This window comes from Spermophilus citellus (genome assembly GCF_964194105.1).
Source record: "Spermophilus citellus genome assembly, chromosome: 14".
Lineage (NCBI taxonomy): Eukaryota > Metazoa > Chordata > Mammalia > Rodentia > Sciuridae > Spermophilus > Spermophilus citellus.
The window spans coordinates 85696055-85713156 of NC_138194.1; the positions used below are offsets into that span (position 1 = coordinate 85696055).

Consider the following 17102-nt stretch of genomic DNA (forward strand, 5'->3'; position numbering starts at 1 on the left):
TCTCTCTGTCACTGTCTTCCTATAGTGCAAGCATGAGAATGACTGAATGACCTTATCTCTGCTGGGCATTTACTGTGAACTCAGGCACTGAAGGGCCTGAACTGGAAATGCTGAGTATCTAGCACCTGGAAATCTTGGGGGCTGAGTTGAAGGCACAGTCTTTTCTACTGGGGAATGTCCCTACTCCCTGTCCACCAGCACACTGCATGACAAATCAAGCTGAGCTTCTGAGGTCATATCCACAAATCCTGCATGTCCCTCCAGCCTGGCAGGACTGTGCACTATCCAAGGTGAGGTATGGCACCTCATTCATTCTTACGTCCAAAGCTTCCTTGCTTAAAATCCAGGAAGAAGCATATCATGATTTCAATGCCACACTTGCATTTTTTACTTACTCTGAGGTTTTGAAACAAGGAATTTTGCAAATGAGAGTGTTAAGCCAAAGGTTACATTAGGTTATATCTTTTAACCTTTGACTATTTTTAATTGCTTAACACTGAACTTTCGTCTGTTTTCCTTCTGCCAAGATAGAAGGATAAATTATTCATTGGGAGCAGATTTTAAATTTTATTACTAGGCTCTCAATTGCAATATTTGTTGGTTTGGTGTTATTTTAATTTTTTTTAGCTATTTCAAGAAATAGTAATAGTATAATGATAGCTAGTATTTATTGAGCTCATACTGTGTGCCAAGTAGTATGATAAGCATTTCATGTGAATTATATCATTTAATTTAAGAGTAGGTAGCATCTGTTCCATTTGTGAGTTGGGGATGCAGAAGCTTAGAGCTTAAGAAACTTGTCCCAGGTCACAAGGTGAGCCAGTGGGAGCTGGAATTACAATCCACAGCCTCATTTAAAAGTCATGCTCTTTGGTGGTTCTGTACACAACTGGTCTCAGCCTTAAGCCATTGAAGCATGGAGGTCAGAGGTGGAGCATGTGACCATTGTGGACATGGAACCTGCACCTTTGAAATTTGACTAATCTCTGAATATTTCTGTCTATAATGGACAAAAATTAAACTTACATATATGATAATCATGCCAGCTACTTATATGAAAATGATCTCATTAATTCATTAAGAATCAAGAAATATTTAAAAGCTCTAAAAGCTTAGGTTGGTTATATAAATAATTATTTTTCTCTGCCATGTATGTCTAGTTACCAGGTAACTTACTGGTGAGTATGAATATAGTAAATATGTCAGATTCACTTTCATGCATATTACTTGGAGTTACTATTATGCATTGTTGATTAAAAATATTAGTAGTTGTGAATATGAACTTACTGGTCATATTTTAGGCTCTGGAAGAAAACTTATCTCTGCTCTTTTGTGTGAAATTTAACCCTAGGAAAATGAATATTCTTAGACTGAATATGCTATACGTATATGGAATAAATTATCCAGTAGGATTTCATACAAGAAACATTTTTATGTATTTTAGAAATTATTTAGTACTGTGTAGATCAAGAACATTTTAAGATATTGCTCAACTTCTGTTTAGATATAGAAGCCTGAGATATTTTCACTTAATTAACTGTAAGATTCTTACTATAGATGCCATCGCATAAAGACTTTGACTCATTATCCTCAAAAAGTATAAGATTAAAATAGCAAAATAAGCACAGGATATTTAGTTCAACACCCTCGCACTTTCTTTGAAGGCATGGACAAGGCCATAATTTTATGATCATAGATTTTCACACCAGATCTCGAGATGTGGTGGAAAATAGGACCTGTAGTTTAGGGGCTGATTTTAGGGTCAGAAGAATACAAAATTCTAAGGATCACAGATTCTTGGAATCAAGATAGAAAAAAATATAAAGATCTTCTAAGCTCTAAGGGAATGTTTGGGCATAATGCTACAATTTTCAAATGTCCTGAGAGAAGGTTCATTTAGGGAAAAAAGAGGATAAAGAGTATTTTTAAGGGGAATATGTAATCTTGCATGGTTTTTGGATAAATGGGCTCTCTAAGAAGAATCAGAGGCTGTTTCTAACTAAATTCTATTGACTATTGCAAATTAAAGTTCATAGTTTCCTTTTCTGTAAAATGGGAAGAGTAAGTAGTGTGCTTGAGTTACATGCCAGTAAAGTTCTTAGGATAGACCTAGCGTGTAGGAACTGCTCACTGTTAGTTGTTACTGTTATCAATAATAACAAACAGGCTAACATGACTCAGTTAATATTTAGAAAGCACCTTTTCTTCAATTATGAACTGCAGGTACAGAATTTATTCATGGTATTGCACACAGGACTTAAAAATGATATATGAAAATCAATCTTATATATGTCAAAGATAGAAAAAAACTATGGCTGGTAGGCCATATATGGCCCACTGCTCACTTTATAAATAAAGTTTTATTAGAATTCAGCCATTTTATATTATGTACGGCTGATTTTGTGCTACAACAGTAGTTAACGGCAACAAAAACTGTGTTACCTCTGAAACCAAAAATATTTACAGTCTGTCCCTTGATAGAAAAAATTTGTATATTGAAAACTGAAAAAAAAATTGTATATGTATATGTGTGATTTGTATATAGATACACAAGTTGCCGACATTCTTCAAGTGAGATATAAATCCTTGGCAGACTTATAAATTGATGTTTATGTGATCACTTCCATTTTAAAAGCTTTATATTTTACAGTAGGAAATCAAGCATAGAAACATTCTGATAATTTTGACCAAGGGTCAATAAGGCTTTTACTTAAATAATCAGTCATATGGATTCTAAACCTTCATTTTTTAATTACTTCCCCCTTGTCATGGATGTGTAATACCAATTTCATTGATGGAAAAGATAACATTAAAGTATTTGCAGCTACAAATTGACTTTGTATGCAGTTGTGGCAAAAATTCCACTTTCTTCTCATAAAATTCACACTAGACGACGTGTGGGGTGGGTAGTTCAGTGGTAGAACACTTGCCTCGCATGCACAAGGTTCTTGGTTCAATCTCCAGCCCTGGAGGAAAAAAACAAAGAAATGAAATGGAAAGATAACACATGTGTTTCTGTTTGAACCAAATGTGACACTTGATTTTCTCCTATCATTTTTGGCCTACTGTCTATCAACCACTATAGATCTTGAAGTATTGCTGTAGGTATAAGTCATATTTCCCTTTTACTTCCCCTTATCTAGTGATATAATGCTTTCTTTATTTTGTTTTCTCTGAGCAGCTGCTTGTGTTGATGTTATCAGACTTCCTCACATCGCTAGACATGAAATTAGAAGCTGTCATTAGGTAGCTGGATTGCACTTCTCTACATGGGTGTCTCTACTTCTCTAAATTCTTGTTCTTGGTCACAGATCTCATCTAGGAAATGAATGTTGCCTGAAAAAGGAATTACTTACTCTTTTTATTCATTCCTTTACCTTCTTTAACTGGAAAAAAAACAAATCAGCTGGACCCAGAAGGCACTCCTGCATTCATTCAGACCCAACATACTCTTAGTGAGGTGAATGCTTTCCATCTGTGCAACAATCTGTAGATATTGAAATTGTTAGCCAAAAATCTTGGTTAAATAAGAAATCTGTTTTCAGAAATATGTATTCTGGCATTGGCAATTGGAATGACTTTTAGTTTGTAAAACTTGTTTGATTTATTATTTTTTTCATGACAAATCTGTTATGAAAAAAAATTATAATTTTTTGCTCAGAGAAACCTGCCAACGTATTTCAAGATTATGCAGCCTTCATCATTTAGAAGTTCCTAAATGTCTCTGAAAGTCTCTTACCTATCTAATTTCAGAACCTTCCAGCAGTTTGTATGCTGCCCTGATGTGATTCTGGAGCATATTTGCACACTTGTACAGTTTCTGGGATTTCAAAGACTGGATCTTCAGCCTTCCCTTGAACTTGTAAAAGCCTCTTTATCCTTCTAGTTAAATCCCTCTTTACTTAAATTAGCTAGAATTAGTTTCTGTTTCTTTCCTTTTTTTAGTACTGGGGATTGAACCCAGGGGTACTTTATGACTGAGCCCCACCTCCAGTTCTTTTTATTTTTACTTTGAGACAGGGCCATGCTAAACTGCTGAAGTTGACCTGGAACTTGTGATCCTCCTGTCTCAACCTCCCTATTTGCTGGGATTGCAAGTGTGCACCACTGCACCTGGTTCTAGGTTCTGTTTCTTATTTACAATCAGATATCACAGTTGACACAAAAATTAGTACCAGAAATCTAACAAATAAATACTGTGTCAAAAATTATAGATGTCTTTTACACCCATTTTTTATTCTTAGCTTTTGCTAGAAGCACAAAATGGGGATATTTATTTTTAAAATATTTTCTGTTAAAAAGTGTAAATGAAAGCTAATTCTGCTTAGTATAGAATAAACTTTCACATTTGTATGTGCTCTAATAGATGAAAATGTTTGACTCTTGACAACATTTGTTATATAGAGGGTTCTGTTATTCTATTTTTGTACTAACTTATAACATTTCCACTGTTCTAGGAATAGAGTGAAATATAAATAAATATTTATAAATTGATCTCTAGTGAAAAGGGAAATTGCTTTCATTTTTCAAGCAATGTTTTTTTTCCCCTCCCAATTCTTCCTTTGAAAATAGAGGAACTCTGAGATTTGAGGAATTGAACTTCTGTGTGCTTTGGAATTGACATTGAGCAAGAATAGTGTTTTTATTAAATTGATTTTATTTGATTATTTGCAGTTTATTTATTTATTGCAGTACTGGGGATTAAATCCAGGGGTGCTGTACTGGTGAGCTACATCCCCAGACACTACCCCTCCCTTTTTTAAAGTATTTTTTAAATTTTAATATTTTTTAGTTGTCAATGGACGTTTTATTTTATATTTATATGCAGTGCTGAGAATCGAACCCAGTGCCTCTCACCTGCTAGGCAAGTGCTCTACCACTGAGCCACAACCCCAGCCCACTAACCTTCCCTTTTTATAAACTTTTGAGACAATTTGTCCCTAATTTATCAAGGCTGGCCTCAAACTTTCCATCCTTCCGCCTCAGCTTGCCAAGTCACAGTATACTAGGTGCCTGATTTCTTTGCAGGTTTTGTTTTTGTACTAGGGATTGAACCTAGGGGCATTTAACCACTGAACCACATCCCAGCCCTTTTTAATATTTTAGTTAGAGACAGGGTCTTGCTGAGTTGCTTAGGCCCTTGCTAAGTTACTAAGGCTGGCTTTGATCTCATGGTCCTCTTGCCTCAGCCTCCCAAGCCACTGATTACAGGTGTGTGCCACCATGCCTGATTTCTTTGCAGCTTTATCTGTATGCATGGACAAAGACACAATTCTATTATGAACCAGTTACCAGTTTTTGGTCTTTGTATATTTCACTGTGTCACTTCAGTGTGCTGTTGAAGTTGCTAAACATTTAGGTGCCAACACAGACTTACAGTTTGGAGTCAGCTGATTATGTAATCACAAGTAAAAAGATACACAAACATACTAAATTTTAAGCTTTTACAAATGTTGTTAGAAATACATGAGAATTTCAGCTTCAAGGATTCACAGCAGCTATTATAGTTGATGGCACAAATGCTCTCTGAAGAAATGGGAGCAGGCATGCTTAGTTTTTGGTCAGAAGAATCACATAAAACATTTGCCGGGTGAGGTGGAATTGTGAGGAAATGCCGTTCTTTCTATAATAACCTTCCTTTCCTAGATCTCAGATTTGTTGTATTTGTGATACACATTATGAGCATTAGCTAACATTTAAATAGCATGTTAGTTGGGCATGGTAGTGCACACTTGTAATCCCAGATACTCTGGAGGCTAAGACAGGGGTGTGACAAATTCAAGGCCAGTCTGGGTAACTTAGTGACAAGAGACAGAGCTCATGTTTAAAATTTTTCTATTCCAAGTCCTATATGCAAATAACTTTACAATGTTTATGCTCCTAGAGGACAACTGAAATAGTTTTTACTGATGCCAAGAACTTTGATACAGAAACACATTCAGAAACTTAAAAATGCAGATCTCTTAAATTGGATAATTATTTCACACCTATAATTAAATTCTAGAAGTTCTGATATGTTCAAGTAGAATTTTTTTTTAACTATGTGAAGTTGGAGAAGAAATCTTGAGGTTCTATCATTCTGGAGTTCACACTGAATCATATATGTGTATATATATTTATTTTATTTTTTACATGAATGGTCTCTGAGGACAGGGTCCCTGAGTTGTATCTTGTTTGTCACTGTATACTCAGCGTTTGGCACAGAGCCAGTATATAGCATCATGGGTGTTAATATTTGTGAACAGGATTAAGATCCAAAAAACTGAAGTAGTTGCCATAGTTACACATTAATGAAGGTCTTCCTTAAGGTTGGTCACACCATGGTTGAATAATGTGCCATCTTCATGTCTTCAACATAGTGAAGTTGTTGAAGGAATAGTGAAGTTGAGGGAATTTAGCAACCATCTCTTTCAACCCCTTTACGTGGCTCTTGCTCGGCCATCTGATTTGGTACCTGAGTCAGAATTAGAACTGATGCTCTTGGTTCAGCCACCTTCCTTCATCATGTCAACTCTGAAAATATTTATGAGGAATCCAGACTAATGAGGTCTCTCAGGTGGCCCCTGAACTGGCCTCTGTCAAGTTGAGATAGGACGTGAAACTTGTAGCTCCGTCCTGGCCCTTTTCTCTCAATCCCACAGGCTTTTGCAGAGGACATTTCCACCCAAACAGCATCTTTCTGCATTTCTGATTTGTGCCTTCCAGTTTAGCGAAGCTTAGTTTCCAACTTTAATTCAGAATGGAAACTGGGCAACCATTACTAGTGAATTAGAAATGTGTAGCGTTCTCACCTCCTCCTACATTTTCTATTTAACTGGGGATCAGGAGCTGTAGTCTAACATCTGCACCATGAACACCCTTCCTAACCTTGGCGGCGGGGGTTGGGGGTGGGGGGGGTGGGGCGAGGTGTGGGCACCTCTGCTCTATGAGGGGTTGGTGGGAAGAAGGGAAATATAGTACCCTCTGTTTGATTGGCTGTGTGAAACTTCTGTTCTCTTCAAGTTCCTTGCAGCTAGAAAGAAAAATTGTGAATACATTTCTCACATGATTTATAAGAGTAACTTATGAGCCTGGCACTGTTGTAGCCCTTGAGAACAATGTGTAATCTCTGAGAACGGTACCCTCCAGGAACTCACAGCCTGACGCCAGCCATCTAGGTTCAGGTGCAGAGGTAGATTGATGTTACAACCCAGCAGGATAATTTCTGTAATAGAAAGATGTCCCAGTATGATGGGAGCTCTGGGTGGAGGTGACAGACTCCTCCTGGGGGAGAGAGGATGGCAGAGACCTCCTCAAGCAGGTGACAGCTGAGCTGGGGAAGAGAGAAGCTACCAGGAGCACTTTAGTGAGGAAGAGAGCACTTTAGTCACTTTAGCAAGGAGAAAGATTTGCCAGTGTGACATGTCCTGGTATGTTCTTCAGAGTCCTAAGAGTTCTGTCATCCAGTGAGTTTCCAGTGTCTCAGTTTCCCCCTCCTTATCTGTGTAAATATCTTGATGTAGATTTCCTTAATTTAGGCATATTAATGTAACAGTTATATACATGTAATTCTCTCCTAATGTGTTTGTATTGTAAACAAACATAGAAAAAAGTTTTTAAAAATCTTTTAAAGTTTAAGATGAATTAATTAATTAAACATAGACATTTCGGTATTTTCTAGCTCTTTCCCAATGGATGGTCCTAGGCCCTCCTTTAGAAGCCATTCTTTGGATTCTAAGCTATACGACAAAGGTCAGTTATGTAAGATTCACTATGGTGTCCCTCAGATCTTACAGTCTCTAGTATTACTGGGAACCCCATAAATATTTGTTGGATTGAGCTGATTTGTGGTATTGCCATACCACAAGCCTAAGGTGATGAGACAGTAGCAAATGTGTCCCAGGCTTTAGTGAAGGAAGCACTATCATAGCCTTTCCCAGGACTCTAAGCAGGACTCGAGAGCTGAGTTCAAGCTCCGACCCTTGCCATTTGTCTTAGTGTAGTCGAGTTCCTCATAATTTCTCTGTGTCTCCTATGCATTCAGGGCATTCAGCTGGGCCAATAATATTCCTGTGCATTACATGGTGCTTGTGGTGTGTAATTAATAAAAGGGATATTGTGACTCACTTGGCACAGATGAAAGGCCTATCAAAATGGTAAGTAGCCCTTATATAAGCAGGCGGAGAGAATGAGGCTATTCTTCCTCCTACCACAGCTCTTACTGGTAATGATAACAACATCAATAGCATATTTTTCTGTTTGACTTTTGAATCCAGGGGTCTTTGATGTTGTAGTAACAGAACTGTCTTCTTCGCATGGCAACCAACAAAACACAGAGTCTGAGATAGCCCTCTAGTGAGAGTCAGTGGATCTGAACAAGCTGTAAGGCAGTGGACCAGAACTTTCTTTTTTCAAAGCACAGTAAACATTTTATTATGCATTAGTTAATTTGAGGCTTTGGGGGTGTATATAAGGCACAGCTTATTCCCAAATACCAGAGAAACCTGAATATATCTTTTTTCATTTTTTTCTGCAAGAATAATTTTCTCATTCATATGTGTGCTCCTGTATATAACTGTTAAATTAATAGGCCTAAATGTTTCTTATAACATTTTGTCTTTAGTCAGCCTGCAGATGTTTATTGAAAGCCTGTGAGATTGGCTTTTGATAGTCTTGAACAAGATATAAAGAAATAAACAGCATGATCACTGCCCTCAGAGAGACAGCTTTTCTTTGTGTGTGTGTTGGGGATTGAGGGAGATGACTCAGGTAGAGAAAGAGAAGAATCCATGAGTTGATGGAGGGCAACTGAACAAAATATTACTGTGGTAAAATAAGAAACATATTTAGTCTTTGTCCTCTATTACAGACCCTGAATCCTTAGTGTTTCTGAAGTTATGGGAGTGTCCAGCGTTATTTTAATACACTCTTCTGATCATAACTGTGTCTATGCTAGTGAAGTGACTTACACATATGTGACCCCCTCAGGATGGGGCTGGTCACTAGAAAGACCAAGTGACCAGAGGAGTAGAGGGTTGGAACTTTCAGTGCTATCCACCAACCCTCCAGGACTAGTGAGAGGTTAGAGATAAAGCTCTCTCTCTATATATATATATAAAAAAAACTGGACTGAAGTCAAGAGAATAAATACAGTCATTGATGTTTACTGAATTGATTATATAACACCAATAAAAAGTTTGGAAGTACCATTGGATGGAAAGTAAAGACTAAAGAACAGTTGATTTTTGTGCAGGGCACTAGAACAGAGACCCTACACCTAATAGAAGAAAAAGTAGTCCCAGATCTTTACCATGTTGGCTTAGGATCTGAATTCCTTAACAAGACTCCTAAAGCACAAGAAGTAAAATCAAGAATCAATAAATGGGGTGGACTCAAATTAATAAAGCTTCTTCTCAGTAATGGAAACAATAATGTGAGGAGAGAGCCTATAGATTGGGAGAAAATCTTTACCATATGCACCTGATAAAGCATTAATCTCTAGGATATATAGAAAACTCAAAAAATGCCAAAAAAACCCAAATAACCCAATCAATAAATGGGCTAAGGAACTGAATGGACACTTCACAGAAGAAGAAATACAGTTGATCAACAAATATATGAAAAAGTGTTCAACATCTCTAGCAACTAGAGAAATACAAATCAAACTACACTAAGATTTCATCTCACTCCTGTCAGAATAGCGATCATCAAGAATACAGGCAACAATAAATGTTGATGAGGCTGTGGGGGAGAAGATACGCTCATACATTACTGGTAGGACTGCATATTGGTGCAACCACTATGGAAAGCAGTATGGAGATTCCTCAGAAAACTTGGAATGGAACTGCCATTTGACCTAGCTGTCCCACACCTTGGTTTATACCCAAAGGACTTAAAACCAGCATACTATAATGATGTAACCACATCAATGTTTATAGCAGCTCAATTCACAATAGCTAAACTGTGGAACCAACCTAGGTGTCTTTCAATGGATAAATGGATAAAGAAAATGTGGTTTATACATTCGATGGAAATTACTCATCTTTAAAGAAGAATTAAATTATGGCCTTTTCCAGTAAATGGATGGAGTTAGAGAATATCTTGCTAAGCGAAATAAGCCAATTCCATAAAAAAATAAAGGCAGATGTTTTCTCTAATATGTGGATACTAATTCACAATAAGGCGGGAGGACACTAGAGAAGAATAGCCTTACCTTAGATTAGAGGGAAGTGAAGGGAGGGGAGGGAAGGGGATGTGGGAATAGGAAAGATAGTAGAAGGAAACAGACATTATTACTTTGATTCTACAACATGTACACTCAGAAAAATGAGAAATTATATCCCATCTATGTATGATATATCAAAGTTCATGAATGTATTCTACTGTCATGTATAACTAATTAAAACAAATTTTAAAAAATTAAAAAAAGACTAAAGAACAGGTCTAGGGTTGTAGCTCAGTGGTAGAGTGCTTGCCTCTCATGGATGAGTCACTGGTTTTTTTTTTAATGTATTTTAATTAGGTATATATTACAGCAGAATACATTTTGATTCATTGTACACAATTGCAGCACAACTTTACATTTCTGTGAGCACTGGGTTTGATCCTCTGCACCACATAAAAATAAGTAAATAAAGGTATTGTGCTCATCTATAACTAAAAATATTAAAGAACAACAAGAAAAAACTTGCATGTACTCCAAGTGCAGTAATGCTTTATTATCTGGATTTGTTTTGTTTTTACTACATATTTCTTTCTTTCTTCTTTGTTTTTTGTGGTGCTAGAGATTGTATCCAGGGCCTTGTGCATGAGGCAAGCACTCTACCAACTGAGCTATATCCCCAGCCCATTTACTACATATTTCTTAGTCCAAGGCTTTTTCCTTTCTTTTTAGTAGTAATGGTCACCTTTTGATCTTTAGCTTATGCATTGAAGAAATGCAGAATGAACTTTGTGCAGTGGTGCAGACAGTAATCCCAATGACTGGGGAGACTGAGGTAGGAGGATTGCAAGTTCAAGGCCAGCTTGAGCAATTTAGCAAGATCCTATCTCAAAATAAAAAACATAAAGGGCTGGTGATATAGCTCCTGGTAGAATGCCCCTGGGTTCAGTACTCAGTAACCCTCTCCCCATTCCCTTCACCCTTACCCCTCCCTGCCCCATTAAAAGGTCTGCAGCATAGAACTCAAATATCATGATGCATTTTTGGAACAAATGGAATTTATTCTCATTTCATGAAGTGAAAGTCACACCATAAGCCAGACATTTAAAAAACAAACAAACAAACAAAAAACCTGGGACTGGGTTGTGGCTCAGGGGAAGAGCGCTTGCCTAGCACGTGTGAGGCACTGGGTTTGATTCTCAGCACCATATACAAATAAATAAAATAAAGGTCCATCAACAACTAAAAAATATATTTAAAAAAAAACTAATTGCATGTCCAATGCAATGGATGGATTTTATCCACTGATACATGATTCAACATGGGATGTTACACTGGCTGAGTTTGGTTTGGGTGAGAGCTTCCCTAGTCTTCAAAGACCATGTTAAATACATCAGGAGAAGATTTAGGAAGCTGGATGGTGTGGTCATTTCAATAAATAAAATATGGTGGTGAAAACAGGAAAAAGAATATTTTTTATGTGGTAGAGGTTTGTTGTTTTTTTTTAAATTTATTTTTTAGTTGTAGTTGGACACAAAACATTTATGTTATTTATTTATTTATTTATATGTGGTGCTGAGGATTGAACCCAGGGCCTCACATGTGCTAGGCGAGTGCTCTACCACTGAGCCACAACCCCAGCCCCATGGTAGAGTTTTAGAAATCCAATAACGAAGACAAGGTCTTGAGAAAAAGGAAAAAGAAGATTTATTGCTTTGCTAGCAAAGGAGAAACGAAGAGGACTCCTATCCCAAAGGCTGTGATTCCCCCCATTCGCAGGAACAGGGGGCTTTTATAAAGGTGATTCATAGAAAATGAGATTAGAGAGGAGAAATCAGGAAGGAGAAGATCATGGAAAAGAAGATCAGGGAGAAGTTTAAGGAAAAGAAGAACGGGAAAAAAATGTAAGTTTCGAAGCCACAAGGGATATAGTCAAAGCATTAAGTGAACCCCTGTTACAGAGGGTTCTGTGGTTCTTGAAACATGGACATGTTCTGTTGTATTTACTCAACAGCTCATTTCCAGCAAGTATAGCGATTGTATTCAGACCATCATTTTTTCTATTAACAAACTAGTACAAAATGCCTATTCTTTGGCCCACTTTCTTTCAGAAGTTGGGAGGTGAACTCAGGGCTAGGTAAGCGTTCTACCACTCAGCTGCATCCCCAGCCCCTCTTCTGTGGTTACCTGATGTCAGTTTATCAAAGTGCATGTTTTATTATTGTTTTAGTCTTAAAACCTGTTCATGGGTAACTTGAGTTGCTATTGAAGCTCTTGTCCCTGAACTTTATTGTGTAATCAGTGGGAAAGTTACATGGTTGATGAATGGGGACTCATTTGCAGGACATTTTAAGTTTCAAGGAGGAACAAATGAGATCCTTAACTTATCCAAATACTTCTGGGCAGCTGTAACAGTGATATAAATCAGAGTCACCAAGGAACAGTCCACTACGCTAAAATAGAAGTTCCTTAAAAACCAGGACAGCCTACTAATTCTCAAAACACAAATATTAACTTTTTGGTACCCAGAGCTAGAGTTTGTCATGTTGGATTTTTTGTTAACCAGAATCTTTCACACAATAAAACAAGGGATGGTATGGGAAGATATTGGAAACAGATACCCGTAGTAGGGTGAAGTTCAACTAAGTCTTTCAAAGGCCCTGTAGAATCCTAATGATTTCCCAAGAGTCCCCATTGAGCTTCCCTGCTTTGCCTTTACTAGCCTGATTAGTAGAGTGTAACTTTTTAGCTGTTGCCAAGTGCCACTCCAGTTCAAATGACAGCTGTCAGGAGAATGTGGCTGAGGGCTGATGGGATCTTCAGTTACCTAGCTATCTTTAGAAGATACTCTGTTTGGCTTAATGAATACTCTATTTCATAAGTAGCCACAGGTGTTTGGAGGCATGGTAGGCATTCTTGGGGCTCCAAATAAGGTTTGGTAAGTTTTTAGATTCTTTATATTATCATCAGCAGATTTTTGAATACCTGCTCATAGGAGTTATAGAGAAAACAGTGTTGGGGGTACTTATAAAATAATGGAGAACTCATGAAAAACCTAAATGTGGAAAAAAAATCACTACAGATAAAACCATGAATGTAACTAATAGCAACCATGCAGAGATATTCTTATTAGTGAGGTTGGATGGACTCTTCTAGAGAGTCTTGGTTGCTGGGTATGGTGGTACCTGCCTGTAATCTCATCTTGGAAGGCTGAGACAGGAGGATGGCAACCTGCAGACCAACCTGGGCAACTTAGATCCTGTCTCAAAAAAACAAAGAGTTCAGTGAAGTGCCCCTGGGTTCAATCCCCAGTACTGCAAAAACAGAACAAAAAGCCAGAAACTTGGGAGACCGAGGCAGGAGGACCACAAGTTTCAGACCATTCTCAACAGTTTACTGGGACCTTAAGCAACTCAGAGCTTATCTTATCTCAAAGTAGAAAATAAAAGGGACTGGTGAAAGCACAGGAAAGGAAATACAAAAAGAAAAAGGAAATGGAGGGAGACCTCATGGAGCAGTGATGGTTTATTCATCACTGGAGAGGCACATCTTGGTTGCAGGTGCAGGGGGTGGGGTGGGCGGCAGCTGGCTCCCGAGAGGGTCTGGTTTTTGTAATGTGTAGCAGAGCTAGGTCATGGAAGAGTTCTTTTTGCAGACAAGGCCAGGTAATGGGAGGAATTTAGGGTGGGGCAAGAGGACTGGTAGGTAACCATTTCCTTCAACTGGGACTGTAGCTCAGTGGTAAAGCACCTCTGGGTTCAATCCCAGGTACCAAAAACAGTGAGTGGTGGTGAGAAACATTAAGTTCTGGATGGTGTATACAGCGTTGCCATGTGCAAGCTATTAGCAACTGATTTCAATCACCAGAGAAAACCTCCTCTATATGCAGGGGTTAATCATCTCTCTCTTGTCTTTTAGATCTTCTCAACAGGTCTTCCTGTGACCAAAAGTTTTGGTTCTTAGTGTTTGGAAGTGTGTGACACCCTCGAGTTCCTCTTTTATGGGTACTGTCACCCTTTCACAGAGGGCTGCCTCTACACTGATGCCTCCTTCTCACCGAACTTCAGTGACCACAGGCACCTTCAGTTTGGGCTCCTTGTCCTCGGGGCTGACAGATACTGAGGTCTTCTGCCAGTTTCTCTCCTGTCTCCTTGTCTGACTCCCTTGCTGAACTCTGAGCTATCAGTTGACTCCCAGAAGGCCCTGTCCACCAGCCGGAGCCCCACCTGTCCAGACAGTAGATAGAGCTCCAGCAAAAGCTCGGCCCCCTGCCGTGTGTACCCTGGAAGAACCCAGCTCTTCCTCAAGGAAGAGCCATTTTAACATCTCCTCTCCCAGGGAACCAGACCAACATACAGGTGGTCCTGAGACTGCGTATGCATAGAAAAGCAATGGCAGAAACCACTAGAAGTGCTGCTGGCTGTGTTCAACCTGGAAGAGGGTGTACAGGTGCCAGAGGGCCAACACTAGGACCAGAGTTGTGCATTCTGTACCGTGCTGTTGTTTCTGGTCAGCGTTAAACAAAGATGGACACCCCAACCCTTTTATTTGGTGTCATTTAGCCCTATCCCAGATGCTCTGGCAAAATATGAAAAAAGAAAGAATTGTAATATAATTGAAGAGAGAATTAGTGCAAAGAAGTGTAAAGTAATACAAAACAGTACGTGGGTAAAAATGAGCACTGGAGAAAATAGATCCTACTGGAAATTGCATCCTGCTGGTTAGATGAAGGACGGTACAATGGAAGGAGGTTGAAGTGAACTTGAATTTGGTGACATAAGAACATGTCCTCCAAGAGGCTGGGGTTGTGGCTCAGTGGTAGAGCACTTGCCTAGCACATTAAGTCACTGGGTTTGATCCTCAGCACCACATAAAGATAAATAAAATAAAGTGATTGTGTCCGTCTACAACTAAAGAAAAAAATTTAAAAAAAGAAAATATCCTCAAAAGGAAACAGAAGTCTAGAAGTCGAGTGCAATGGTGCACACCTGTGTTTCTAATGACTTTGGAGGTTGAGGCAGGCAGATCACAAGTTTGAGACCAGCCTCAGCAACTCAGTGAGGCCCTAAGCGAGTTAGTGAGACCCTGTCTCAAATAAAAAATAAAAACGGCTGGAGATATGACTCAGTTTTTAAGTGCCCCTGAGTCTAATCCCCAGTAGCAAAGATTAAAAACAAACAAACAAAAACAAAACAAACAAAAAACCATTCATTTAGAGACAAAGGCAGAAGGTGAGACATTTGGCTAAGACAGAGAAAAGAAATAGGGGAAAAATAATGTGGGATAGATTTTTACCTATTGTGGAGACGTATATACTGTATATAGTATATAGTATATACTGCCTCTATACAGAGTACACATTTCATGTGGAAAAAACAACACCTGTTTCAGTTCCATTGCCCTCAGACTACAGAAACTAGTCTATCATAAACAGTTTTTTAAGCTATGCCTGGTATGCAGTTGGGAGTCAATAAATGTATGTTGGTTGAGAAATATTTTTTACAAGCTCCTTACCCAAAAGCCACCTTTAGTATAGATACAGATGTCACTGATAACACTTTTGAAGACTCAGAATATTTTTAAATCCTGAGAAACCTTGTATGTTATCGTGAAAAAAATGTGCAAAACCCAAAGCCTGTGTCACTCTGGCAGCCTCAGCATCTGTCCTGGGGGCTGAAAATAGACGATGGTAACCCTACACGGTGTTTGCACAGCATGCTTAGCACAAGATTCCCTTTAATACGCTCATCCTTGTTTGGAAGCCCAAAGGAAATGAAATTTGCTGTTCTGTGTTTCCTGGCTCTGTGGTTTGTGGTTGATCTTTTCAGTACAAAATGTGCCCAAAACTCTCTGTTCTATTTTGATCCTGTGAGAATTTACCCTGGAGGCTCATCAGGGTGTCTGTGAAAACACAGAAGTTACGGGTTGAAAGAGATTTTCAAGATACATGGAGTCAGCTTCCTCATTTTCCAGATCAGGAAATGAATTGGGTCCTGACTGGAGAGACCAATCTAGATGCCAAGAGACTGCTCAGGTACCTAGATAAAAACTGCACACACTATGGCTTAGGTGTCCCGACTCCTCCCAGAAATGACACTCTACCTGACTCCTTCTCTTCTGCCCACTTATGGACCACGGTCAGGGCAGCTTCCTGAGCCTGGCTTCCCCTGTGTTCATCTTTGCTCTCCAGTGGGACAGCTCCTGCCTTCTAAATGAAGAGCCTTCCTATTTTAAATTTACCCTGTCAAAATGGGAAAAGGTACAATACCTGCCATTAGTTACACCAGCTGATTAACTATTCACCTCGTATAGGAGTGAGCTCATGTTCCTCAACCAGAGAACTGTCTTAATAATTACACACCAATTTTTAAAACACTGTCTTAAAAATAAACAAACAAAAACCTTTATGCCTTTTTATTGGAAGGAAAGGCCAGGCCACCGCCGAAAGAAGAAGCAAGCAGGTAGGGAAATGCATTTAAAAGGAGGGGACCTAAAAGCAGGATAAACCTGGTTCTGAATTGAGTTCACTGGTCTGTGGGCCTTGGGCCACAGGTTCGGATTCTCAGAGAGGGGTACTTCGGTTCCTGGAAGCAAGCCGGCAGGGTGGGGTGGGTGTGTCCTTGACCACACCCTGCCTGGCTTAGATTTACTTGCTCAACTTCACCTTGCTTCCCTCCTCCCTGTCATTTCCCATTATTCTTCTGAGGCTGCTGCTTTTCTTTTTTCTTTCTTTTTTTTTTTTTTTGGTAGTGGGAATTGCCCCCGGGGAGCTCCACCGCTGAGCTACAACCTCAGCCCTTTTTATTTTTATTTTGAGATAGGGGGCCTTGCAAAGTTGCCCAGGCTGGCCTTGAACTTGCCACTCTTTGGGCTCAGCCTCTCACCTGGGTCCCATTGTTCTTTTATTCTGTTGACTCCTCAACACAACTGTTGGCTCTGTTAGATCCCAACCCAGTGATAT

At 39.0% G+C, this 17102-nt stretch overlaps 1 protein-coding gene across 1 annotated transcript in view; it reads left to right on the forward strand.

The window, feature by feature from the left end:
• LOC308633515 (uncharacterized protein) overlaps window positions 1-14465 on the forward strand; it is a gene marked incomplete at its 5' end in the record, with an annotated part of 40054 nt that extends 25589 nt beyond the window's left edge. The window contains one exon of the mRNA XM_081266368.1: window positions 14060-14465. Coding sequence (XP_081122494.1) covers window positions 14060-14084 — 25 coding nt within the window. The 3' untranslated portion in view covers window positions 14085-14465. The remainder of the gene's footprint in view (window positions 1-14059) is intronic.
• Window positions 14466-17102: the final 2637 nt, after the last annotated feature.